The 26,224-nt window shown below is 36.8% G+C and overlaps 3 protein-coding genes and 1 pseudogene across 12 annotated transcripts; 1 reads left to right on the top strand and 3 right to left on the bottom strand.

Moving 5' to 3' along the window:
- The first annotated feature begins 551 nt into the window (after positions 1–551).
- On the top strand, positions 552–9,198 carry LOC113736473 (zinc finger BED domain-containing protein RICESLEEPER 2-like). 9 transcript variants are annotated; one of them, XM_072084686.1, is made up of 11 exons: positions 568–953; positions 1,434–1,479; positions 1,631–1,670; positions 1,813–1,860; positions 2,039–2,107; positions 3,296–3,362; positions 3,669–3,707; positions 4,210–4,260; positions 4,402–5,235; positions 6,520–8,642; positions 8,733–9,198. In XM_072084686.1, the coding sequence occupies exons 10-11, from the start codon at positions 6,522–6,524 to the stop codon at positions 8,790–8,792; spliced, it is 2,181 nt and encodes a 726-aa protein (XP_071940787.1). In that variant the 5' UTR covers positions 568–953; positions 1,434–1,479; positions 1,631–1,670; positions 1,813–1,860; positions 2,039–2,107; positions 3,296–3,362; positions 3,669–3,707; positions 4,210–4,260; positions 4,402–5,235; positions 6,520–6,521; the 3' UTR covers positions 8,793–9,198. The 9 variants fall into 9 exon arrangements, 8 of the variants coding, with proteins under 8 accessions (XP_071940787.1, XP_071940784.1, XP_071940788.1 ...); XM_072084683.1 differs by having other exon boundaries at positions 1,766–1,860; positions 3,669–5,235; XM_072084687.1 differs by lacking the exons at positions 4,210–4,260; positions 4,402–5,235.
- Positions 9,199–11,762: 2,564 nt separating this feature from the next.
- LOC113737186 (UDP-glycosyltransferase 75C1-like) lies at positions 11,763–13,399 on the bottom strand. Its single transcript, XM_027264449.2, has one exon. It carries the CDS (start codon positions 13,276–13,278, stop codon positions 11,884–11,886), a length of 1,395 nt encoding a protein of 464 aa, XP_027120250.1. The 5' UTR covers positions 13,279–13,399; the 3' UTR covers positions 11,763–11,883.
- A 5,970-nt stretch (positions 13,400–19,369) lies between these two features.
- LOC113736930 (crocetin glucosyltransferase, chloroplastic-like) lies at positions 19,370–21,004 on the bottom strand. 2 transcript variants are annotated; one of them, XM_072084690.1, is made up of 2 exons: positions 20,191–21,004; positions 19,370–20,082 (listed from the first exon to the last, which is right to left on the bottom strand). In XM_072084690.1, the coding sequence occupies exons 1-2, from the start codon at positions 20,873–20,875 to the stop codon at positions 19,487–19,489; spliced, it is 1,281 nt and encodes a 426-aa protein (XP_071940791.1). In that variant the 5' UTR covers positions 20,876–21,004; the 3' UTR covers positions 19,370–19,486. The 2 variants fall into 2 exon arrangements, with proteins under 2 accessions (XP_071940791.1, XP_027119953.1); XM_027264152.2 differs by having other exon boundaries at positions 19,370–21,004.
- Positions 21,005–21,137: 133 nt separating this feature from the next.
- LOC113737316 (crocetin glucosyltransferase, chloroplastic-like) lies at positions 21,138–24,151 on the bottom strand (annotated as a pseudogene).
- Between the last annotated feature and the right edge of the window lie 2,073 nt (positions 24,152–26,224).

Raw genomic sequence — 26,224 nt, forward strand, 5'->3', positions numbered from 1 at the left:
CGATCCTAATTAAGCCAAATATTTAGTATTTACACTTCAATCTTCTTTGACGAGTTTGAAATTATCTTTAATCTTGAGTTATTTATTTGTCGAGTCGGATTTAAACAAATTTTTGTTATATCGGGACTCTTGTAGCTTGAAATTTTTTCATATAAAACTAAAGTTTGATGCCATTTTATTTACCTAAGATTTTTGCCAAATTTGGTACATTAACAAGCATTATATATTTCTCATGCATGTTTCGCTTGATTTATCATTGACGAACCAAATTCGAAAAACATGTTAGCAAATCGAGCTCAATTCAAATATTGAATATGTTAATTCATTTTGCAACTCAATCTTTATTAACATATCTAGTCTATTGGGGAATGCCATTGTTTTCAATTGGGTTGTGATTGCAAACGTGGCGCGTTGCTATTGGTTGATTGGTGGTCATCCGCCCGTGCAAATTTCCAATTGATGGTCGTCCGTTCCACGCTTGAATTCTTTTGTTTGCTTGCTCAGACATTTAGCAATCCTTTTGTTTCATTGTTTGTTGTTTGCCGGGGGAAGTGTTCCGCTAAAATCTGGTCACATGTGCCTTTGATTTTTTTTTCTTTTCCCGGCTTTTTATTGGTGGTAGTCAAATGGGTAGACCTTCTCTCTCTGTAACAGCTTTTTTTGGTGGGATTTGACAGGGGGTTGGGCTCGATGCGTCAAAAGTCTCCTCATTCCCTCTTTGTTCATCGACCGTCACTCTCTAAACCTCTTTGAACAAGTCTCTCTCTCCTTCTTCATCTTTCAGTCTCTGTCTAAGAACAACAATGAGTAAGATGGTTTTCTTCATCTTTCAGCCTCTCTCTTCTTCTTAAAGAGGCTCTTTGTCTTAAAGTTCTCAATTTGGGGGGGGGGTCCAGATTTTTTTCCTTCTGATTGAGTTGATGGACGGTGGGCTCAAGACTGCAAAGGGACTGGTAATCTTTCTCTCCTCCCTTTGTCGATTTCTCCCTCCTGTTCTCCTTCATCTCCCTCTCTCCATACCTCAAGTAATTATAGCTGATTTTTTCTATTTTTCTGCCATTTTGCCTGATATTTCCTTGGCTAAAAACAATCAATTCTTCCCCCTTCTTTTTTTTTGGTCCTTTTCTGAAACAACGAGGAAGTGAAAGGTTAATATTTCATCTCCACTGTCTATATGAATTTGTAGAATACAGATATGGTATTTTTCTTCCCCTTTCTTTCCATGATTAATGTCTTTGTTTCATTTCAGTTTTATCATTAAATTTTTATTTTTAGTTTGAACAAAAAACTTTTAATATGGTCGGAGATGGTGAATAATTGATGATTAGCTGGCTTGTAGAGTATTTATTTACTTTATTTTTTTTACCTACTTGGTGTTTTATTGTTCCATTTTTCTTTCCGCTTTTGCCTTTCTTGGATTTCTTCTGCAACAGGGAGGAAAATGGCCACCCGTAAAAGACAACTGCTGAGGGGAAAATCGTAAGCTTTGTTTTATCATTCTAATTTAATTTTACTTTAAATTGCTTTTTTCAGAGCTCAAATGATGGTATAACTTTTCTTTGGCCTTTGCTCTTTTCAAACCTCATTCGAGTTTTCTTTTTAGTCTTTTTCTTTGGTGTCTTTCATGCAGGTGTTTTGTTGATCTCCTGATCAGAAAAGCAATCCATATGGTAAGCAAAAAGATTCACTTGTTTAAAATAGATTTCTTCATCTTCAAAATATCTTTCTATTTGCTCCAGTTCTTCCGATTCCTTTTTCTTCATAGGGTTTTCAACATTTGAAGAATTAATAAATTTCTTCTCTGAGAATCAGGAACTTCCAGGTCACATTGGTCATTGGCCATGAGTTACAAAAGATCGGGTGATGCTATTCTTTTGATTGCTTTGTGTTGAAATATTTTGTTTTAGTACATAAATTGTTTCTTGGTAAAACCTCTTGAATATTCGTTTTATGAACCTTAAGTGGATATTAAACTGAGTATCTTCAGCAATATAATTTTTTGTTACAATGGCAATCTAAATGGTTTTCTTATTTGTAGGTGGTTAAAGGTTTGTCCAAGATGAGGATTCTCAAATATTACATTCTAAGCACCTGCTTGAAATAATGAGTAAGTTACTGTTTTAATAAACACCTTAAATTTTCAATTCCTTGATCAAAAAAAGAATTAAATTGCTACATAATTGTAGTTTTGCCTCTTGAATCATAGACTACGATGTTTAATAGCTTGGAAATTCATATTAGGAAAATCAATTTTGGTTGACTTAAGTCTATATTTACAAAACATGATGTTCTCTTAGATTTGTAACATTTCAGTTAGATTAAGTCTGGAAAACTGAACCTTATGATAGTTTTTTTACTTGTAAAAATGAACTTAATTGAGGTAAGCCTAAACAGAAAATTTTGTGAGAAACATGAAGATGGTATTCCAATTGATAGGTTCAAAAAGGTGAATGTGATGGAGACCTTCAATTTATGTTGAAGTTTTTTATGCAGGAAAGAACTTAAAGGAAGGGCATGTTACTTTTGAAGAAAATTTGGTAGAACTCCTAATTTATTTAACTGGATGGATAATTTGTACTAAATATAACACATTTAGATGTTCAAATATGAGGACAAGATGCCTCTACTTTGAGATAAATGGCATACAATTCTTTCTAGAATTTGAGAATACAGTCACTTCTTTGACACATCCAACTATTTTTGGAGAGGTGTTCTGGAGTCATCTTACCTCAGATTTTTTATGAGAAAAATTGACAGAAAGACCTCAGAGCCATCTCTCTCCTATCTTTTGTGTCAAAAAAAAATCTTTCCCATCTCCTTTCTGTGCAAAAAGTTATTGTTTTCCTCTTTGCTGGCGAGTTAAAGTACTGGGAGTTACAAAACCAGAAGCCTTCCCTCAAATTCCTGTATCTGCAATAGAGGGGTTTGGCTCAATACTGACAAGACTAATCAATTCCCATCAGATAATTTTCCATATCTCAATCCCCTCCGACTCAAAGCTTCTATTTGAAAAGTCTCTTCTGTTCTTATCTTTCTTTCTTTCTCTCTGAAAACTGCTAGCTTCTCCAGTCTTGTTCTATGTATACTTTTTTTCTCTTGATTAAATTTTATTTTATTCTCTAATAAGTTTTATATGTTTGCTATGGGTTGAGGAATAGGGATTTGATACCAAGTAAGAATGATTGGAAATTCTTTGCTCAAGTAAATACTTTTAGGATCTCTGTTTTTCTATTTTTTCTTTCTTTTTACCTGGAGTCAACTATAATCTTCTCCTGTCTTTACTTCTCTTTCATAGATGTTCAAGAAATGGACTATGGAGAGGACAATCTGCCTCTTATTGAAGTATTTCCTAAAATTCCAGTGTAAGTCATGATTATGAGATTGTCAGGTCTTTTTAAGCAACTCCATTCAGTAATTATCCTTACTTAAGATCCAATATTTTATGCTTTCACTTTTTTGCATTGAAACTTGTGATTATTTCCTTAGATGAAATGGTTTAATTTCTTTCCTCTTTTTTCATGTTCATAGAAATTTTTGTTTTCCAGTTGATATTGCCAATAACTCTTTATAAGTAAAAAATTCAAAGTAAGAGGGTGTGGGTTGACTGTTTTTGTTAAACTTTCTTAGTTAGTTGGTAATGATTTTGTCATTTTTTTTTCTTTTTGCAGCCAGCTAATGCACTTTTTGGACAACTTTTTATAGCTCAAGTGAGTGGAATTCCATCTTGAGGCCTTTTTCCTTGGATTTGGATCAAAATTGTTTGATTAACGACTAGAATGTCATGTTTGCTTTGCTAAGCATGCTATCTACGCAATTTATTCAATGCTTGGGGTTAAATTCTAGGCTGTTAATGGTTGAAGTAGTTAAATTTCAAACCATGTAAGGTTTGTGAACCATTAAATGAAAACATTGAATTCTTGAAAGGGCTATGAAATCAAAAGGGTCTTACTCAGAAAGGAGAGGAAAACTTGTGATATTAATCTACATATCATCTGGCTTCATGTAACTATAGACCTTTATTTTAATGTAAAAAAAAAGCAAGGAAAGAATGGTAGGTTGTATATTTCATTTGCAACTGTTAATAATGTTGAAGAATATGGAGAATAAGTTCAATAATTTTCTCTGAATCATTTTCATGTTATTACCATGAGGTTGTTTTAATTATATTCTTCATCTGGCCGACGCTTGTTTACACTAAAGTTTTGTTAGATAAAGGAAGAACGAAATAAGGAGGCTACTTTTCTTATTTCAGCCTTCAAGGTATGTGCAGGAGTTATTGTTTCAGTGTTTTTGTTCTCTCTTTGCTTTCTTTTTTTTTTCAAATTTATTTAGCAGTTTATTCTTTGCACAACTATTGATGGATTTTGGGTAAGTCATTGGAGACTGTTTATGGATTTCAAGGTGAAGAAGTGGATAAAGAATCTAAACTGACACCTTATGGTGAAAAAATTAGTCGAGGTATGTGGTGATGGAAATATCACAATTAGAGCTGTTAAGCGAAACGAGCAGCTCGAAAGCTCGTTAAGGCTCGGCTCGATAAGGCTCGAGCTCGGCTCGTTAATTTCAATTAACGAGCCGAGCTCGAGCTCGACAAATACTCGTTTAGTTATCGAGCCGAGTAAGCTCGAACTCGATTCTTTATCGAGTAGCTCGGTTGAGCTCGACAAAGAAGGTTATTTTTGTCATTTTAGCAGCCAACAAGTAGAAATTTGGACTAGGGTTGATATTGCATCGTCTCATTCTTCATTTCTGCCTCTCCCTCTCCGCTGCACCCCGCAACCAGTAACCCACAGCCGCACCCACAGCCCCGCAACGCCGCAGCTCCGCAACCCTCCAACCCCGCAGCCCCGCAACCAGTAACCCACAGCCGCACCCACAGCCCCGCAACGCCGCAGCTTCGCAGCTCCGCAACCCTGCAACCCCGCAGCCCCGCAACACCGCAACCCGCAACCAGTAACCCACAGCCGCACCCACAGCCCCGCAACGCCGCAGCTCCGCAACCCCGCAGCCCCGCAACCCCCGCAGCCCCGCAACACCGCAACCCCGCAGCCCGCAACCCCGCAACACCGTAACCCCGCACTCCACAGCAAGCCGCACTCCACAGCCGCAACCCACAGCAACCTCTGCCTCCACTGCCGCCCACAGCCTCTGTTTTCTGCCATTAACAACCTCGGCCACGGCCAGGGCCAAAACCAGTCCAATTTGACTGGTTTCTCTAATCCTTCGTGATTTCTGGTAAGTCTCGTCTCTTTTCGTAGGTTAATTATACTGAATGACAAGAGTTCATTCTTGTCTCTTTTCTGGTTTTAGGTTTCATTGTTCTGTACTAGTTAACTAAACCCGTAATTTCTGATTTTTCGTAGGTTAATTAAACCCGTAATTTCTGTTCTGTACTAGTTAATTTTTTAATTTTGTAATGTTTTTACATTCCAAAACGGATAGCTTATGCAATTTCAGAAAGAAGACCGTTGTCTTGAAAATCCAATTTAAGTTTGATACGCACAGACGTTATATTACACTTCAATTTTCTCTTTTTAATGTTTTTGACTGTATTAATTATGAAGAATTCAAAAATTTTGTCATTCAAATGCCAAGTTGGGTAGCATCATGTTATATGGGACTGTTATGTTAGTGCTTCAAAGCTAAAGCTGCCAAATTTGGTTTCCAATTAAGAGTTTTCATCTTAGAATTTAACCTCAACTCTGCAAAGCCTCTCTAAAGGGTGGTTTATTTTTGACTCACAAAGCCTTACGGACTTAATTTGGACAGCATACTTCTTTTTTTTTGGGTAAATTTTTGATCTTTTGAATGAAACATGTCAATGTTCGTGAGCTAACTGTTGCACTATCACAGGGATTGATTGGCCTTTCATTTCATTTCATTTCAATTTCAAAGTGTTTGATTAGTTTGATATTTTCGTCTTGGGGCCATTTATGTGTGTGTGAATTGAGTTAAATGAATTATTGAATGAATAATATAGGCACTGGCTGCATAGAGGGATGTTTGATTTTCTTTTTTTTTTTCTTTTTTGTTTTGCTGTTTTCCTTTTCTTTTGCTTCCCATCGAGGGATCCACAAGGCAGAAGCTAAACCTTGCCATGGGTGCACGACCACGTGAGAATGAGGATGGAATTTTTTGTTCATGGCATTGCACCTGCAGCACAGGCTGGCACCATTTACTTCTCTAGATAATTTCTCTATAGATGAAAATACTTCTCTGTCTACCTTTCTTGTTTTCCTCTTTTTTCAGGAGAAATGGAGAGTTAACTAATCTTATTTGTAGAGATTTATTCTGAATTCAGGTCTAATTGGCCACTAATATTGGATTCTAAAATTGTTTGTTATTTGTTGCATAAATGGTACTTCAGGTTTTATTGCTAATTTGGATTCATGCATTTGTAGAAATGGCGAAAAGCAAGCTGAAAATAGTTATTAAATATCATATGGACTTGACTGCATATATTCCTGCATATGTTCCTTATGGACTTGACTCAAGTATATTTTTCCTTTTAAATAATAGGTATGTACAGTCACCAAGGATCGTCAACAAGTCCTATTATGGAGGTTGGAAATGAAGATGTCGAACAAGAACTTGAGGTGGAGTCTAATGCTGATGAGATGAGCGAAGAAGAGCTGGACTTAGATCACTTAGATCAGATGAATGAAGGAACAGAAACAGGGGAAAAAGGTGCTGTTGAAGGAGCAAATCCGTTTGAAAAAAAACAACGGAAAAAGAAGTCAACAATATGGGAGGATATGACTATAGTAAAACAACCTGATGGAACATTGAAAGTGCAGTGCAATCACTGCAAAGAACTATTTGTCAAAAATCCATCTGGAGCTACTTCTCAACACAAGCGTCATCTCAAAAATTGCCTACAAAAGAGGCTGGCTGTTGGAGAGGAAAATCAAAAGAGGCAGCAAGTGTTATCCTTTACCGAAGGCCCCTCGGATGGTATAACTTCTATAACTAATTTCTCTTATGATCATGCTAAAGTACGAGAGTTAGCAGCTCATATGGTTCTTGTACATGAGTATCCCTTCTCTATGTTGGATCATGTTGTTTTTAACAAGTTCATGAAAGCTGCATCTCCATTTTATAAAAAGATTAACCGGCAAACAGTAAAGGAAGATTGTGTGACTGCTTTCATGCTTGAAAAGAGAAGGCTGAGAAATATCTTAAAAGGTGCCAATAGGGTTAGTATAACCACAGATTTGTGGAAATCTGGTCAAAAAATTCAATACATGGTTGTGACTGGGCATTTTGTTGATAGTGATTGGGTGTTGCAAAAACGGGTTCTAAATTTTTGTAATGTCCCACCTCCTCACACGGGTGTAATTATTGCTGATGCGTTAAGTAAGTGTTTTCTTGAGTGGGGGATTGAAAATAAGGTTTCTACTATCACTGTGGACAATGCTTCTTATAATGATGTATGCATTAGGAGAGTTAGAGAGGATTTCTCTCTAAGAAAAAGGTTGAGCATTGGAGGAAAAATTTTTCATGTTAGGTGTTGTGCCCATATACTTAATTTGCTTGTTCAAGATGGGCTTAATCAAATTGTTGATGTGATTGATGTTGTTCGAGAGGGGATTAAATATTTGAAAAATTCAGAGTCTCGCCTCAATGAATTTGCCAAAATAAAAAAACAGCTTCAATTGCCTTCTAGAAAGCTCATTTTGGACTGCCCAACTAGGTGGAACAGCACTTATTTGATGTTGGCTTCAGCTCTAGAGTTTAGGGATGTATTTCCCAGGTATGGGGACATTGATCCTGGGTTTCACTATGTCCCAAGTGAGTTTGAATGGATGAAAGTTGAAGAAGTATGTAAATTTTTGGGTATTTTTTATGAGATCACCAATATTATTTCTGGATCCGATTACCCAACAGCTAACCTTTTTCTTGTAGAGTTGTATAGGATTAAAGAGCTATTAAATGAAAAAGCTCTCGATTTCTCTGATCATATTAGGTTTATGGCTGAAAGTATGACACAAAAATTTGACAAGTATTGGGGTGAAAACAATGTTTTGATGTCTTTGGGTGCTATTCTTGATCCGAGGTACAAAATGGTCCTTGTTAATCATACTTTCCCAGTTATTTATGGAGAAGTTGCAGCCCTTAGGAACATTGATGAGATTAGATGCATTCTTTATGACCTTTATAATGAATATGTGGATGCTCACATCTCATCTCATAGTGAGGAACCACCAAGGGAAGCTGGAAAAAGAAAACATTCGGAAATTTCAAGTAAATCTACTCAAAGGGCTGCTAAAAAGGTTGGAGTTAATGTTCTAACTGGGAAAGAAAAATTTCAGATGATTGTTAGTGAAATTGACAAGGCTCCCCCTGAAAAATCAGATTTAGATGTCTATTTGGAAGAGGGCAGATATGTTTGTGATGCAAATGCAAATCTTGATGTCTTGGGTTGGTGGAAAGGGGAAAGGTGGAGGTTTCCTATATTGTCAAGATTGGCAAGTGATATACTCGCTATTCCAGTTACAACCGTGGCGTCCGAATCTACTTTCAGTGCTGGTGGTAGAATAATCGATGATAGGCGTGCTTCTATGTCCGTTGAAACGGTTCAAATGCTACTTTGTGGGAATGATTGGATCCGCAATCTTCATGGGTTAAAAAACAAGTCTCGTGTAAGTATAATATATACTCTATTAGTTATTTATTTTGGCAGCTCATTTTATCTTGCTAGGAGTTGTAACTTTCTTGTTTTCGTTTTGTAGGAACCACTCGATGTTTCCGAATCATCTACAATTGAAGAAATTGATCTTCCGGACATTTGAAGGCTGTTTTCTGGAATATGTGATGCTGTTTCTTGTGATTTGTAAAGCTGGACTTGTGAAGCTGTACTTTTTCTTGTGATTTCTGAAGGGGTTGTACTTTTTCTTGTCAGGTGTTTGAAGTTGGACAATTTTTAAGCTATGTAGCAGTGTTTTACATGGTTATTTGGCTGTAGTTTGTGCGTTTATTTGGCTGGACAAAACCTGTTATGGTATATTGGCTCTTATGAATGTTGTCTCATATGGAATTAGACTGTAGTTTGTGTATTTGTTGACTGCAGCCCCTGGAGTTTGTGTTGTATGGATCATGGATGTTATGGTCTTATTTGTCTTGGATGAAATGTGGTTAGAGTTTGTGTATTGTTGAATGTGAATGGCATTGGTTGCCAATCCTAATATTTTTTGTTGATTTTGGATAGCCTAAATCTGGATATGCTGGAGCAGGACTTCGTAATAACTGATTGTTGAATTTTGAAATCGAGCCTCAAAATCGAGTCTCGAGCTTCGAACTCGAGTCTAAAATCGAGCCTCGAACTCGAGCCTCGAGCTCGAATGGATATTTCGAGCTCGAGCTCGAGCTCATCCGAGCCTGGCTCGTTTGTGATAAACGAGTCGAGCTCGAGCTCGAGTTCGAGTCACATTTCCTTTTTTCGAGTCGAGTTCGAGTGCATATTATGGCTCGTTAGCGCTATCGAGCGAGCTCGAGCTTGGCTCGAATTCGTCACGAGTCGAGCTCGGCGTTCAGATACTCGGCTCGACTCGGCTCGATTAACAGCACTAATCACAATTAGCCTCGCACTATTGTCTTTGAGCTACTGGAAGATGATCAATGTGGTTCTTTACAAACTAAAATTGAAGGATATAGCAGTCCAGATGCCAAGTCAAACCCTTTACAAGACCCTCGAACTAGCTTTGGATTCGGAACGCAAGTCATGGTTTTCTTTTGAATTGATGTAGTTCAGAATTTGAGTTAAATAGGTACTTATTCACCTTATGCATCTTATGCTATCCTACTTGTTACTTTTTCTAAAGAAACATAACTGATACAAATTCCCCAATTTATTCGACCAAAAAAATTTTTGCTTTTGTTTTTAATTGGACCTATAATACATATTTCCCAATTTAATCGAGATGTAAGAATTGTTACATTGCAGCCCTGTTTCTATTTCAAAAAGGCATATTTGTGGAAGCCTTATGGAATTGTATTAATAATTTCTGCATTAAAAGCTTTCAATTGATCTTGACTTTACTAATTGGTCCAAGATTGCATGTAATGATCTTATGCCTTTTCTTAATGAAGATGATGTAATCCATGGGAACTTCAACTTGCTATTTCATTGATAGTTTAAATAGTTCATATCAAGTTGGTCAGTGGTTTACATTTTTTCTTGTTTTAGGTATTCTTGTTAACTTCATTTTTTCTTGAATTCCAAGTCATCCTGTCCGCTCATTGCCTTTCTATTAAATGATGGAAACCACATGGATGACTTGATTGTGCTTGTTTCCAAATAATGTATAGGTATTACTGTCATTCTTGATGAATAGCAAGTCTTTGCCTAAATTCAACATCTTTTGGTTGAGGACTGCATGTGCTGAACCCTCTTAGGATCATTTGCTTTCATCCCTCAAATTTCTAAATCTCTTTGCATTTCCTTCACGCGTTGTTTTTTTAATAATCACTTGTTGCTATCAATCATATACTACTTACTGAATTTGCTTTTGAAATTTTGGGAAGAAAAGTGAAAATTTTGATGAACTGCTTGAGTTGGTTGGCTACTACAAGACTTTTCTCATGAATTCTTATCAAGAAGCAAGGTATGGTTTTCCAACCACAAACAGTGTGGATATGAACTATTTTACTATTTGCTATCATTTATCTTTCCCTGGTATAGTGATCAATAATTGTGAGATCGATTGGCCTTTTTACTTAATCAATAATTTCTTTTTTGTATTTGTTTCCCATGGAAATGTTAGTTCTTTCATTTTTATTTCTCAAATTTCAATATTTTTGGCTTCAAAACTTATAACATATTTCGTTCCTATTTTTACATGGTGTTATTCTTAATTTTGTCTAATGTGTAAAGTTTTGGTTTCAACATACAAGAGCTTAATTTACAGTTGATTTTGACACATACAAGGCCATGGCTATAAAGAACGTTATCACCATTGCATGTGCATATCAAGCATAGCTACCAGCAAATTGCATATTTTATAGCAGAGAAAGTAGTTTTTATTTGCTTCCTGCTGGGCGAATGCTAACTCAATTTATACTGTAATATTATATTCCTTTTAGTTCCATCAGAGTAGTTCATTTATTACTCTGTCTAGATTATATCCTTAATGATACATAAAATTCATATGGCTTAAACATAAAATTGCATTACCTCTTGTGCAGGATAAAAACATGGCATAAGGAGATTATTCGAATAAGCTCTGGGAAGAGGAAGACAAATAAACTCTTGAACGATATTCGGCATTGTAAAGAGATTGAGAAATGCAAGCTTGAACCATAGTTAGTAAACACTTAGTATCCAATTATGCATACAACTTGTAATAATTTATAGAAGTTTTTTTTTAACTGTATTCTTTATTAATATACTTGGCCTTGACTCAACATATTTGGCCAATATAGTTTTGTAACTTATTTTAGTCATTACTCCTAATTATGGATTATCTATTTTGTTTTAAAAAAAACTATTGCAATGGGCTTGACACTGGGCATACTACCTATTAATTTCACACCGCGCATTCGCGCGGTGATCCCCTCCTAGTAACCCCTATTAGTGCACGTTTACATTGTTTAGCCACAATGGCGAAAAAACGTCTGTGCTTACGTAGCACTTCGAAACACGGAAAAGACTGAGTCAAAGGGAGGCCATTGCAATTTTCAAAAAGTCAAGTGCAGGAAATCCATCTTTCACATTTAAAGCTGTATGCGGTCCCAAGCAGCTTTTTTTTTTTTTTTTAAAGGAGTTTTCAACAATTAAATAGGTATTGTAATTTATTCAATCATCAATACATGATTACAAAAAACCTATGATTTTGATGGACTGAAACTCAAACACAGCCCTTTTACAAGAAATTAGTATCAGTCTCACTCCAAATTCTGCAAGAAGTTTCTGAAATTATTATGTGAAGATCCATTTTCCTTCACAGCCTCAATCGCCACACATCTCCATTTAGCAGAATTTCTTCTTATTTCTTCCCCTTTTTCACCACCTCCCATCACAGTATCCAAGCACCTCCTGATCTCTGCTCTTTCCACCACCCCTTCTTCATTAGCTTTTGCTCTCACCCCAATACCCCAAACTTCCTCGATCAACTTTGCATTTGTTGTCTGATCAGATAAATGTGGACATCCCACAATTGGAACCCCAGCAACAATACTCTCCAGTGTTGAATTCCACCCACAATGTGTGAGAAAACACCCTATTGATCTGTGACAGAGTACCTCCATTTGTGAACACCATGGCACTATCATCCCCTCTTCACTTGATATATTTTCTACCACTGTCTTTACGTCTTCTTCCTGTTCGTTATCTGCTCGTAACACGAGCAAATAAGACCTTCCAGCTTCCTTTAATCCATGCAAAATCTCCATCTTTTCTTGTTTCTTTAAACTCAAAAGGCTTCCGAATGATGCATAAACCACTGACCTTTCTGGCTTTGAGTCCAACCATTGAAGACAGTCATTTTCCGGGATGTCAAATAAGTTGCCACCAACAGATTTGTCAGATGAATCGTAGCCATCACAAAAGGCCGATGGAATCAAAGGTCCAATTGGGATCAAATTCATTCCATGAACAGCTTTGATTGATGCTTCTTCTAACTCGTTAAAAGTGTTGACAAGCACACAAGCTTTTGAGTCTTGCTCTAAGATCTTAATATTTTCATGAACAAATGGAACTATAGAAGCAAAGAATGGATCATTCGGTAAGAGAAAGGTCGGCAAATCCTCCTTTTGGAACAAGGAAAGATCAGGCAATTTTATGGAAATTGAAGTGCAATCAACTTCACGAATTTCATCATAAATTCCATCATGGCTATTGAAGTACCTGTGGTAGATGGCAAACGAAGTGGCACACTGGATAGCCAAAAGCGCCGAATGAATATTCATTTCACTGGCCACTTCTGCCACCCAAGGCAGCAACACAGTGTAGATTGCAAAGGTCACCGGTCGGCCCTCGTTTGATGAAGCTTGGATAAACTTGGTAAGGTCTTTAGAACCGAAACACTTAACATCTGATAAAAAGCACGCGAAATCGCGGTTTTTCATGGATTCTGCATCATCATAGCCATCCGAAAAGGATGCAAAGGAGAGACCAATAGAGGCTGGAGGGTTTTTAATGCGCCTAACGCCATAAACCGTGGTGGCAAAGGTGACTTGTGCACCGGCTCTTGCCAAGTTTTTTGCTAGCTGAAGAGTAGGGTTGATGTGGCCTTGGGCTGGTAGAGCAGTGATGAGAAAGTGCTGGTGCTTGATGTTCATGGTGGATGCTCAATTATTTCCTAATCTTTTGCGCGTATTGGTTATTGACTGATGAGGAGATTGCAAAGCTTATATTCAAACTTGTGTTAATGACTTTTACGCTTCAATTTGTGAGTTGTGTTTGGAAGTATGCATCTTGACTAGCTTCGTTCACTTGATCCGGTTCCTGTGCGTTGATGCTTTTCTCCATAAACCACATTTTCCACAATTCATGATTGGAACATGTAACATAAAATAAAAGGGGCCAACTACGTTTCAAACGTTAAGAAGTATACTATATACCAACCAACCAATCACTAAAGTATACTATCTTCCTACTCTTCACAAAAAATAAGACAAGTTCGCCTAATTCTTTCCTACTCGACTGACTTCATTGACGAACATATTTTCTGTGGCATCAATAAAACATATTTTCTATCCTTTGCATTATTTGGATAGAACTAGTCAGTGCGTGTCAAGTTGCATAAGCCATCAAGTTCAACTTCTTGGATTAATTTGTAATTTGTGAGAAAAAAAATGCCAAAAAAAGAACAAGAATATGCTTTTGCCTTTTATGATCCACTAGGTGTTCATTTTTAGTTGGCTTTTTTCTGACAAACACAAGGAGTGAACAATATTGAGACCTCTGAGAAATGGACTATGGAGATTTCTTTTCATTTGTTTTACTTACGTTGTTAACAATTGAACTTGAATCGGACATATTTATGAGTTTAGTGTACAATACGTAAGGAATTAAAGTTTATGGTGGAAAGTGGAATAAGTCCTTTTACAAATGTGGAATTGTTAAAACGGCATGTTGTGCACAACTTCCGCTAATTTTTCTTATGATATATTAGCAATGGGATTCTAATGGCAAGAATATGTGAGCTTAGGGTGCAATATTCAAAAATTAAAGTTTAAGATGCAAGGTGAGAGTGAGGCACAATGTTAGGGGTACAAATTTAAAATAGTCCTATAATTTTACTAATCAGCTGTTACCTAAGTTGTTATTGCACTCACCTGTTGTCTAATTGGTTAAATAAAAAACTTCAACTTTTCTGATGGGGTTAATTACATTTACCTCCCCTGAGGTTTGATCAAATAACGAATCGATCCCTAAGACTTGACCAAATAACAAAAAGGTCCCTCAAATTGAAAGATATATAACAGATACACCCCTCCCGTTAGTATGTTGCCGTTGATTGTTAGGGTTAATTACATTTACCTCCCCTGAGATTTGACCAAATAACGAATCGATCCCTGAAATTTGATCAAATAACAGATTCCTCCCCCACACTAACTTCTGTCATTTATATGCAACGGAAATAGCCAAAAGTTTGAATAAACCTTATTGATTTCCATGAAATTTTTAAGGGTTAATTACATCTACCTACCTTGTGGTTTGACCAAACTACTTTTAAATCCCTGTGGTGTGGTAATATTACAAGTACCTCCTTTTTAAGTAATCCCGTCAAAGACACTTAAATAGAAGTAGTAAAATGTCATATTTACCCTCTTTGTAAAACTTGTAGTTAGAGAAAACTTACCGTTAAAAAATCAAAAATGCTTTCAATAATAACCGACAATTGAGCGATGAAAGAAAATTTATAGAAGCAATGTAAAGGTTCACTCAATCCACCACAAAAATGAGACGGGCATGATTTTCAAAAATGAGACCATTACCAGATTCTCAAATATCCTTTGACTACTGAATCGGCCATGACAAAGTGTTTTGTGTAGAAAAGCCTTCTGCTGGTTTGGTTTTACAATGGGTTACTAATAAATAGAGTAAAATGCCAATAGAAAGCTGATACTTCGTTTATATAATATAGGAAAAGTATAAGGAGCTGGTACATTATGGAAAGAAAAAATGTGTACTACGTTTTCAACCCTCTTATGCACTGGAAATTTTAATTTTACTTTATCTTTTAAATAAATTATTTTTTAAAAAAATGGATACTTTGTTCATATAATTGGAAAAAGTCGTAAAGCACTGTTATTTTATGGGATAATGGGTATTACCCCATGTAACCCAAAATTTGTCACACTATTTCACCAAATTACAAAATACGTGTATGGCAAATTTTGCGTTACAAGGTCTACTAGAATTTACTTTGATTTTATCTGTTAAATAAATTAATAATTTGTTGGATTCAAAATTTTATCTGTTAACCAAAATTTTTTTTCTGAAAACACAAAAATCGATAGGTAAAAAATTTGATGGAAATCAATGAGGGTTATTCAGACTTTTGGCTATTTCCGTTACATATAAGTGACAGAAATTAGTATGGGAGAGGAATCTGTTATTTGGTCAAATCTTAGGGATCGATTCGTTATTTGGTCAAATCTCAGGGGAGGTAAATGTAATTAACCCATAATTTTAACAATCAACGGCAACAGACTAACGGGAGGGGTGTATCTGTTATACATCTTTCAATTTGAGGGACCTTTTTGTTATTTGGTCAAATTTCAGGGATCAATTCGTTATTTGGTCAAATCTCAGGGGAGGTAAATGTAATTAACCCTTTCTGATGTGAAGAAGGCACTTGGGATCCTCGGTGACATATTTTCTATGCCAATCCAATGCCACCTCTAATATTGCGCCAAGTGTCCTATTATTATTTGCACTTTAATTTTTTAATAATTCAAATTGGTTTGGTTTAACACAAGTTTTCTCTGTCCTCTAAAATCTTGAACCAAAATTAACGAACCGATCTAATTCCATAACCAATACTTTCATCATTGATTGCCTTCAAACAAAATTGCACAGGAACTCTTTTTGACCTTGATTGCTTTGAAAGAGGCACAAAGAGAAAATTCCCGTCAAAGGCCGATTGTCGATTGCCATTACCAACGATGTCATCTCCACTGTCGATTGCCTCACCGTCAAAGGCGCCGAGGACGTCTCTTTTGCTTTGGCTGGAATAACCGATAGGCGTCTCTTTTGCTTTGTGGGTTCTCCTCCATTTTGCCTTTTTTTGTTGCTAGAACTTGTTTTGGTACACCGGCTGGAAAAAGGCAGAAGCAATTTTGGCTTGAGCTTACATTGGAGGCATTAATGGAGGAGTGCCTCTTGATTCCAGTTCCATAGTTTCTTTTCTTGGAACTATTCTAGGCGTATTGGGTTGAAGGTAGCTAGTTATAATGGGGGATGCTGGACCTGCTGGCGGAGTTAATAAAGTGTTAATCGTAGTAATGGTGTGTTTGGGAATGTTTATTGGGTGCAGTTGGTGTCAGAATAATGGAAATGCAGAGGCTGCTGTGTATGTCACCGAGGATCCCAAGTGGTCCTGGAGTGACTTGGATGCCTTGGTTTGAGATATAAGCACATCTCCTGTAGTATTTATGAAGCGATTTGTATGTTATTGAATGATTACAAAAAGGTTGAAGTACAATGCAAATGCATCACGAAATCTCAGAAGAAAGAAGAAAAAGATCTTCAGAAGAATGACCACAGCCATGGGTTGGTCAAGTCTGGGTGTTGCTCTGTCTGATTAAACTGCAGATATATATACCTGAGAAACAATCTTAGTAGGTCATATACTTCGTGTGTTCAAGTAGTCCTCCAAGACTTTTCAACAAAATAATTGTTCTTTCTTGAATTTGATAACCTGTGTATTGTTCCAAGCTATAATTTTCTAGCTACGAATGGCTAACTTCTAAATCTATGCAAAGGTTCTTCTATTTCTACTGGTGATCAAGGCCAATGCTATCGCTGTAACAGAGTTTCATAACCAACATCTCTTTTTCTTCATCAACGTGGAAGGTCTTAGCCTGACCAACTCCTCCTGCAATGCTTATGCTGTTCGATCATTCTACTGTTTCTAAAAGGATTTGGTCATGGGAAATTATTATCGCTGTCACACTACGATGGCAAGGCCCTCCGTGAGAAGGCCTTAAACGCTAGCCCTGCCACCGATATTGTAGAATGTTGTGTTTTAGTTTAAGCACAGAATCAATTTGATAACTCAAGGCCGGATATTATGAGCACACATCAAAGGCCAACAATCATCTATCAAGTGTTCCATTTCCTCCCCATTGAATTCTAAATGGAGTTTCTGGTGCAGCAGATGCAACAAGATTTGCCATTCCACAAGGGCCAAAACCCGTTCAACCATGTTTTCTTGACTTTCGTTCCTTTGTCATTTCCCCAAGCTCTTTCCAATGCTACATACAACTCCAATGCTCTGGATCATCAGTTTCTTTACCGGATTTGCCTGTGATGGCACGTTCAGGAACCATGTAGCCCATACTAGCAGCCTAAACTGTTGTTTGGGATTTCTTTTCATAGCAACAAGACTTGCCAAAGCCAAAGTCCTCATGTTTTGCTCTGAAACAGGAATCTAGAAAAATATTACCAGACTTTTTGAGTCACTCCGTATGCACCACATGTCGCTCCCCTCCATGTAAATAAAGCAATGTTGAGGCTAAGTCTTGATTAATACTACTGTAACTTATATTCCGTGTTGGTACTAAACCATTCTTTGCCCAGAATATAAAGAAGACACAAGCTAAGTTCCTCTTGGGAGCACATGTTATATTACTTTAGGAAACCATAGATAAAGTCTGCTGTCCTACTTGCAAGTGCATTTGGCCTTCCTGAAGATTGTTGCTTTTAGAATACATCATGTAAGGCAGATTGAACTCAAGTTCTAAGCTTCTATAACTAAGGTCTTTGAGCTTAAAAACTGTGGTAATCTTTCCCATCTCATATAAAATGTATGTGTATGAATGTGCAATGGAATCATGGTGAAGAAAATTGAATTCATCTTAGGGTAATCTATGATTCTATATGAAAGGGCTGTTTTGGTTTTGTCAGCTCACATGTAAAGGCTAGTGAGTGAGGAGTATTTTGGCGTGAAAAGGACATGGCAGAAACAGTCACTTTATAAGACAAAGAACCAACAGGACACAGTTCTTGTTGCAATTTCCCTGCTGCTCATGTTTCTGCTTCATAAAGTCCAGAAATAGTAAATCAAAGGAGAAGGAGCAGAAGGAAGACTGACACTTCTCCATCGACCAAGGATGCTTGGTCTTTCCCCTTCCTCCTCTTACCTCCTTGCAGATGCCAGTTAGCCATTTAGGGGTTTCTCTTTTCAGAAATCATACATGTATCACAAAGCAAAAGAGACGCCTATCGGTTATTCCAGCCAAAGCAAAAGAGACGTCCTCGGCGCCTTTGACGGTGAGGCAATCGGCAGTGGAGATGACATCGTTGGTAATGGCAATCGACAATCGGCCTTTGACGGGAATTTTCTCTTTGTGCCTCTTCCAAAGCAATCAAGGTCAAAAAGAGTTCCTGTGCAATTTTGTTCGAAGGCAATCAATGATGAAAGTATTGGTTATGGAATTAGACCGGTTTGTTAATTTTGGTTCAAGATTTTAGAGGAAGAGAAAACTTGTGTTAAACCAAACTAATTTGAATTATTAAAAAATTAAAGTGCAAATAATAATAGGACACTTGGCGCAATATTAGAGATGGCATTGGATTGACATAGAATATATGTCACCGAGGATCCCAAGTGTGAAGAAGGTGCTCGAGCGATTGGATTAGGAACAACATAAATTTCCGGTAAATTACAAATAAATCCCTTATGATTTCATTTATTATCACATGACTCCTCTAACATTTTAAACCCCCAATAATTTCATATAAAGTGGAAACTTAATGAAAAATAACCTATATAGTGTCGTTAGTTGAAATACAAGTAATATTCTTATTTAAATGCTAAATCAAATGATGACTTAATCACCTTATATAAAATCACATAGGAATTATGTAGATAAATGCAAAAACTAAAAAGGGGTGTAATGGATGTTTATGCAAACCATAATGGGGTTAAGCAGATATTATGATCTTATCACACACACTTTTGGAGCATCCCTTGTAGAACTGCTGTAATTAATTGTGCATTTCATCTATTTTCGACTTTACATAAAATTATAGGACAGTTATATGACTATTTTGAAACCTTAAAGGGGTTATCTGGCCACCACTATGGGGGTTATATGTAATTTACCCTAAATCTTTTCCCTTTTTCATCGGTCTTGGTAAGTGATTTAAATAATTCTTGGAAACATAATTCAATTTGATCATGTAAGACGCGACCAATACAACAGAAAGATGAGCAATAAATTCAATTGGCATGTTAGTCATGACAAATGACAAAAGGTTCAATTGATGATCACTTCATAAACTCAGACTCAAAATCATCATATCCTTGTCTCCTTACTCTAATTTCTGCAAGAAGTTTCTGAAATTGTTATGTGAAGATCCATTTTCCTTCACAGCCTCAATCGCCATACATCTCCATTTAGCAGAATTTCTTCTTATTTCTTCCCCTTTTTCACCACCTCCCATCACAGTATCCAAGCACCTCCTGATCTCTGCTCTTTCCACCACCCCTTCTTCATTAGCTTTTGCTCTCACCCCAATACCCCAAACTTCCTCGATCAACTTTGCATTTGTTGTCTGATCAGATAAATGTGGACATCCCACAATTGGAACCCCAGCAACAATACTCTCCAGTGTTGAATTCCACCCACAGTGTGTGAGAAAACACCCTATTGATCTGTGACAGAGTACCTCCATTTGTGAACACCATGGCACTATCATCCCCTCTTCACTTGAAATATTTTCTACCACTTCCTTTACTTCTTCTTCCTGTTCGTTATCTGCTCGTAACACGAGCAAATAAGACCTTCCAGCTTCCTTTAATCCATGCAAAATCTCCATCTTTTCTTCTTTCTTTAATGTCACAAGGCTTCCGAATGATGCATAAACCACTGACCTTTCTGGCTTTGAGTCCAACCATTGGAGAAAGCCTTTTGAAGGGGTGTCAAATAAGTCGACACCGACAGATTTATCAGTTAAATCATTGCGATCAGAAAAAGCTGAAGGAATCAAAGGTCCAATTGGGATCAGATTCATACCATCAGCAGCTTTGATTGATGATTCTTCCAACTCGTTAAAAGTATTGACTAGTACACAAGGTTTAGAGTCTTGCTCTAAGGTCTTTATATGTTCATGAAAAAAAGGAACTGTAAAAGCAAAGAACTGATCATTAGGTAAGAGAAAGGTGGGCAAATCCTCCTTTTCGAACAAGGGAAGATCAGGCAATTTGATGGAAATTGAAGAACACTCAACTTCACGAACTCCATCATAAAAACCATCATGGCTATTGAAGTACCTGTAATAGATGGCAAATGTGGTGGCACTTTGGATAGCTAAGAAAGCCGACGGAATATGCATCTCGCGCGCCACTTCTGCCACCCAAGGCAGCATAACTGTGTAGATTAAGAAGGTAACTGGACGACCTTCCTTGGATGTAGTTTGGATCAACTTGGTAAGGTCTTTATAACCGAAACGCTTTGTATCAGATGAAAAGCTCGTGAAATCGCGGTTTTTCTGAGACTTTTCATCATCATATCCATCGGAGAAGGATGCAAAGGAGAGACAACCTGAGGCTGGAAGGTTTCTAATGCGGCTAAATCCATAAACCGTGGTGGCAAAGGTGACTTGGGCACCTGTTCGTGCAAGGTTTTTAGCTAGCTGAAGAGTAGGATTGATGTGGCCTTGAGATGGTAGAGCAGTGATGAGAAAGTGCTGGTGCTCCATGTTCTTGTGGATGCTTAATGAATAATTTTCTAAACTTCTGAGTGTGTTAGTTAATGACTCATCGGAGATAGCAAACCTTATATTACTGGTGTTTGACTTTGTGCTTCCATTTGTATTCCTGTTTTTAAAGTTTTAATTCTATTCTTTGTGCGGCCAATCCAATTTATCAGATGTTGACAATGAACAGTAAGTTTAATAACTTCAAACAAGCTAATACAGTGCAGGAAGTAGAGACGAACCTGAGGACAGCAGAGTCCTCTCGGACTGCTCCATGTGAAAGGCAGCTGATAATTGATTCTTCTGGGGCCATATTCAGGGACTTGGGAGCTGCTGGCGTAGGGCTGTTTGCTGGGCTCATGATAGTGACAAGTGGGTTCATCTTTGTTCATGATCATGAAGGTCAGTTCAGCTTTAGTAGAGCACGTAAAATTCCGGGAGTACAAAGGCCAGCAGTTGCTCAAAGCTATACAGGGTCTAAATATTGATTCTGAATTTCCAACTGTGCTTGCTATTTTGAACGTGGTTCAAAGTCCCTCTGAAAAAAAAAAAAACACGGTTCAAAGTCATGTTCGAGCTCGTAACGTTCATAGGTTAGACAAGAAACTAATTTATCATGTAAATTTTTAATCAAATGGGCATATAACATGTCGTCTTTGTTATAACTTTTTTTTTTTTTAGGAAACCATCCGATTGACCACTAAACTATTTTCTTTGCACTCCCCTCAATAATGTAGTCTCGCAAATAAGCCCCTCAATAAAAAAGTGTCACGTTTAAGGATTCCCGTCAAATTTAGTCATTAGTGCCGACAGAACAAGGGATAAAGTGTATAGAACACCTTTAAATTACTTCCATTGTCAAGTTTTGGTCCCTAATCTAAATTTTGTTTCAAAGTAGCTGTTGAACATTAAAAAAATGTATACTTTCAGTCTTTTCAGCCATTTTAGTTGTAAATGCAATTGGAACCAAGGGTCTTCTTTTTTTTTTTTAACCACTTAATATAACCATTGGATCAGAATTAGAAGGGTTATATTGAAGAATACACTTCGTTAACCCCCTTATGGTTTAAAACTTTACCATATAACTCCCTTATGATTTTCAAAATATACACATAATCCCTCTATGGTTAATAAATAATTTTCAACTTTACTTATGAGTATTTTTTACTTTTAGTTGACTTTGTTATAGAATGCAAATTCCATCACTTTGACACTTTAATCCAAATTATGAAGATGTTATGTATAACTTTTGAAACCATAGGGGGTTATGTAAAAAATCACTAAACCACAGGAGGATAAAGTATAATTTGCCCTTAAAAATTTAAACAATTTAGGAGGTGGATGATAATATTTAAATTTTATTGTGGACCTGCTCCTCTATTTTACGTGTTTATCTTGTACCTTGAAAATTTTCAACTTTTCTGAGTGAAGAAGCTGCTTGAGGGGAGGGATCGGATGAAGAATAACATAAATCTTTCCAATTCTTCATCGTTCATGCACAACTTTTATATTTTATATATATATATATATATATATATATATATATATATATATATATATATATATATATAACTGATTCTTGGAACCATTTTAATACAATTTGTTTACATAATACAGTAAGACATATCCAAGGATAAGCAATAAATATAACTGACAATTTGATGAAGGGTCCAAACCTTGAACTATGATCACTTCAGGAACTGAGACTCAGAGGCAGACCTCCTACAACAAACTAATTAATATCATCATCCTTACTCCAAATTCTGCAAGAAATTTCTGAAATTGTTGTGTGAAGTTCCATTTTCCTTCACAGCCTGCATAGCCAAGTCTCTCCGCTCTGCGGCATTTCTTCTTATTTCTTCCCGTTGTTCTCCACCTCCCATCACAATATCCAAACACCTCCTGATCTCTTCTCTCTCCACCACCCCTTCTTCATTAGCTTTTGCTCTCACCCCAATACCCCAAACTTCCTCAATCAGCTTTGCATTTGTTGTCTGATCAGATAAATGTGGGCATCCCACAATTGGCACCCCAGCAACAATGCTCTCCAATGTTGAATTCCACCCACAGTGCGTGATAAAGCACCCTATTGAGCTGTGACAAAGTACCTCCATCTGTGAACACCATGGCACTATTATTCCTTCTTCACTTGATATGTTTTCTATCACTGCCTTTACTTGTTTCTCTTCGTCATCCGAAAAATCTGATTACCATCAAATATGGTCTTCCGGCTTCTTTTAATCCGTGCAAAATTTCTATCTTTTCCTCTTTCTTTAACGCCACAAAGCTTCCAATTGATACATAAACCACAGACTTTTCTGGCTTTGAGTCCAACCATTGGATACAGTCTTTTTCCGGAATGTCAAATAAGTTCCCACCAAAAGATTTATCAGTGGGATCATTGCCATCAGAAAAGGCAGAAGGAATCAAAGGTCCAATTGGGATCACATTCGTACTGTCAACAACTTTGATTGATGCTTCTTCTAACTCGTTAAAAGTATGGACTAGTACACAAGGTTTACAGTCTTGCTCTAAGACTTTAAAAATGTTCACGAAAAATTGGAGCCAGAGGAGCAAAAAAGACATCGGTTGGAAAGAGAAAGGAGGGCAAATCCCCCTTTTCAAACAAGGAAAGATCAGCCAATTTTATGGCAATTGAAAGGTTCTTATCACCTTGACGAACTCTATCATACATACCATCTTGGCAATTGAAGTAGCTGTGATAGATGGCAAATGAGGTGGCACACTGGATAGCTAAGAAAGCCGAAGGAATATGCATCTCATGCACCACTTCTGCCACCCAAGGCAACATAACTGTGTAGATCAAGAAGGTAACCGGTCGACCCTCGTTGGATGAAGTTTGGATCAAATTGGTGAGGTCTCGAGAACCGAAAAGCTTTAGATCAGATAAAAAGCCCACAAAATCGCCTTTGTTTTCTGGATTCCTCATCGTGACCATCAGAGAAGGAGGCAAAGGAGAGGCCATGAGTGGCTGGAAGGTTTTTAATGCGGCTGAAGCCATATTCTGTGGTTGCAAAAGTGACTTGTGCACCTGTTCGGGCAAGGTTTTTAGCTAGCTGAAGATCAGGGTTGATGTGGCTTTGGGATGGTAGAGCCGTGATGAGAAAGTGTTGCTGCTTGATGGCCATGGCGAGATTGCAAAGCTTGTATTACTATTACTTTGAGTTGAAGGTATACGCTTCAATTTATAAGCTGTTGGAACGGTATAAATCTTGGCATTTGATCCGTGTAGCGGTGAAGTTGCAGAAAGAGCCAAGAGTCATGATAACCATTTTAATTTCAATGAACTGTAACTGCCAATTTTATAATTTTTATCAGAAGGAGACAAAAAATTCATATGGTATTGACTCATGATAACAATTCAATTTAATTATAACTAAATGTGGCAAATGTGATAATTCTTGAATTGAAGGAAAAATTAAACACAAAATGCAGCCAAATTAAGGGGAATTAAACCTAAAAAAGGAAAAGAATTAAGTTGTGTGATCCATATTTGAAGTGATAATCGTTGACTTTTAAACAAATACTGTCCACACTGAGAGATAGAAAGTGAGCAATATGAACTACAACACCCTATCATGGACTAGGAGCCTCACAAGTTCTAGTTCAAACCAATTTGTCTTTGAAGTGTAAATAAATGGAGGCATGGTATAAATGAATCTAGATACGGTATAAAGAAATATGAGTGTAGTGTAAAAGAAATATAAAATAATTATTTTGCTCTCAACTGGGTTGAACCAGAACTTATGAGGCCATGAACCCCGTATTACAATTATTATGATGTCAAACTGAATTTAATGTACAACATTGGAGTAAGGTAAAAAAGAATTTAATTAAATTTGCATAGAATTAAGGCCAATTTTCCCAAGACCCAGCTTATCCGGTAGGGCCATTAGCCAGGTATGAAGTAACCATGACATGGCAAAAAAAAAAAGCTTTATGGACTCAATGTACAATATTTTGATAACTAATTTGACAATAATGCCCTTGAGCTAGAATCTTTAAATAATAAATCATGCCATAACCACGCTGATTATACCAAGTAAAGCAAGTAGCATAATTATGATAAAACTCTATTATGCCATATATAATTGAAATTAAGTAAACTATACCTTACAAAAAAATATATGTAGAGTAACTTACACATAACCCAATTGTGGTTTCACCTATTGCTACATGGCTTTTCTAACATTTCAAAATATTCATTTTACCCCTTGCGATTTCATGTAAAATGAAAATTTGATGGAAAATAGCCTTTGTAATACCGTTAGTTGAAATACTAGCATCGCCATTACTTAAGCACTAAATTGAACAACAGCCTAACCTCCTTGCATAAAACCATAGGAGATTATGTGGATAATATTCATGCAAATCATAGATGGGTAAAGTGAAATTTTTCCAAAAAATAATCAAATTAACCGGACATTAAAGTTTGGGCAAAGAGGCTATTTAGCATTTGAAGGCAATAAAGAGATGCAAGTTATACTTTACAAAAAAAAAATTAATTAAATAATTGTTGGCATCTTTCAAAAAACAACAATTACTATAGATGTATAAGAGATAAAAAGATAATTTTTATTTAAAAAAAATAAAATTCACTGCAGCAAGACGAACGCATAAAAAGGACAACCTAGATTGACCTATATTCAACTCAGTGCAAGAAGCGTGGAAGAAGTGGACTTTTCAGAGAAAACACGACTTCAACGCAAACAAAAATTAAGGTCCAAAGGCGTGACATTTTGGATATCTGGTAAAGCACGCATTTGAAATTTGGAAACAAAAAGGAAGTCGGTGACAAGGAATCCGACTAGGAAACGGATTAACCCCACTTTGATGTATAAATATATCCTTATAGACTTGCTAGAATTTCTCACAACAGACTCTAACCTTCAGAAAATTAATTTCCAAGCATATACATATGGTTCTTAATGGTGGTGGTGATTGCGCGGCGCTGTTGTATCATGTATGGTGATGATGTTGATGAATAAAATCCTTTGCCTCGCTCTGCCTGCATTCCTCCACCTTCAGTAGGCGACATCCACGGACCAACAACAACCATCTTCACCTCCAGAACTGTTTGATGATTCGCTTGGAATCCAGCCTTTCTGGTGTTGATGGCCATGGAGATTATTGTCGGTCTTGGGATGTCAGCCAGTTGAGGGTGGTCGGATGGTGTTGGAGCTCAGCAAGGAGATCAGAAATCCCTCTTCGGATTCTCGACAAAAAAACTCTGGCTTCGAAGACGACAAGGTAAGGGATATCAAAATCTTGTTATGATCTTGTAAGTTCCCTGTTCTTTACATGATTTTCTTTTATTTTTTACCTTATGTA

Source organism: Coffea arabica, chromosome 3e (genome assembly GCF_036785885.1).
Source record: "Coffea arabica cultivar ET-39 chromosome 3e, Coffea Arabica ET-39 HiFi, whole genome shotgun sequence".
Classification (NCBI taxonomy): domain Eukaryota; kingdom Viridiplantae; phylum Streptophyta; class Magnoliopsida; order Gentianales; family Rubiaceae; genus Coffea; species Coffea arabica.

Coding starts and splice junctions, on each gene's coding strand:
- LOC113736473 (XM_072084684.1), top strand. CDS start 6,522: ATGTACAGTCACCAAGGATCGTCAACAAGTCCTATTATGGAGGTTGGA. Junction 8,643..8,732: donor GGTTAAAAAACAAGTCTCGT/GTAAGTATAATA, acceptor TTCGTTTTGTAG/GAACCACTCGATGTTTCCGA.
- LOC113737186 (XM_027264449.2), bottom strand. CDS start 13,278: ATGAACATCAAGCACCAGCACTTTCTCATCACTGCTCTACCAGCCCAA.
- LOC113736930 (XM_027264152.2), bottom strand. CDS start 20,875: ATGGAGCACCAGCACTTTCTCATCACTGCTCTACCATCTCAAGGCCAC.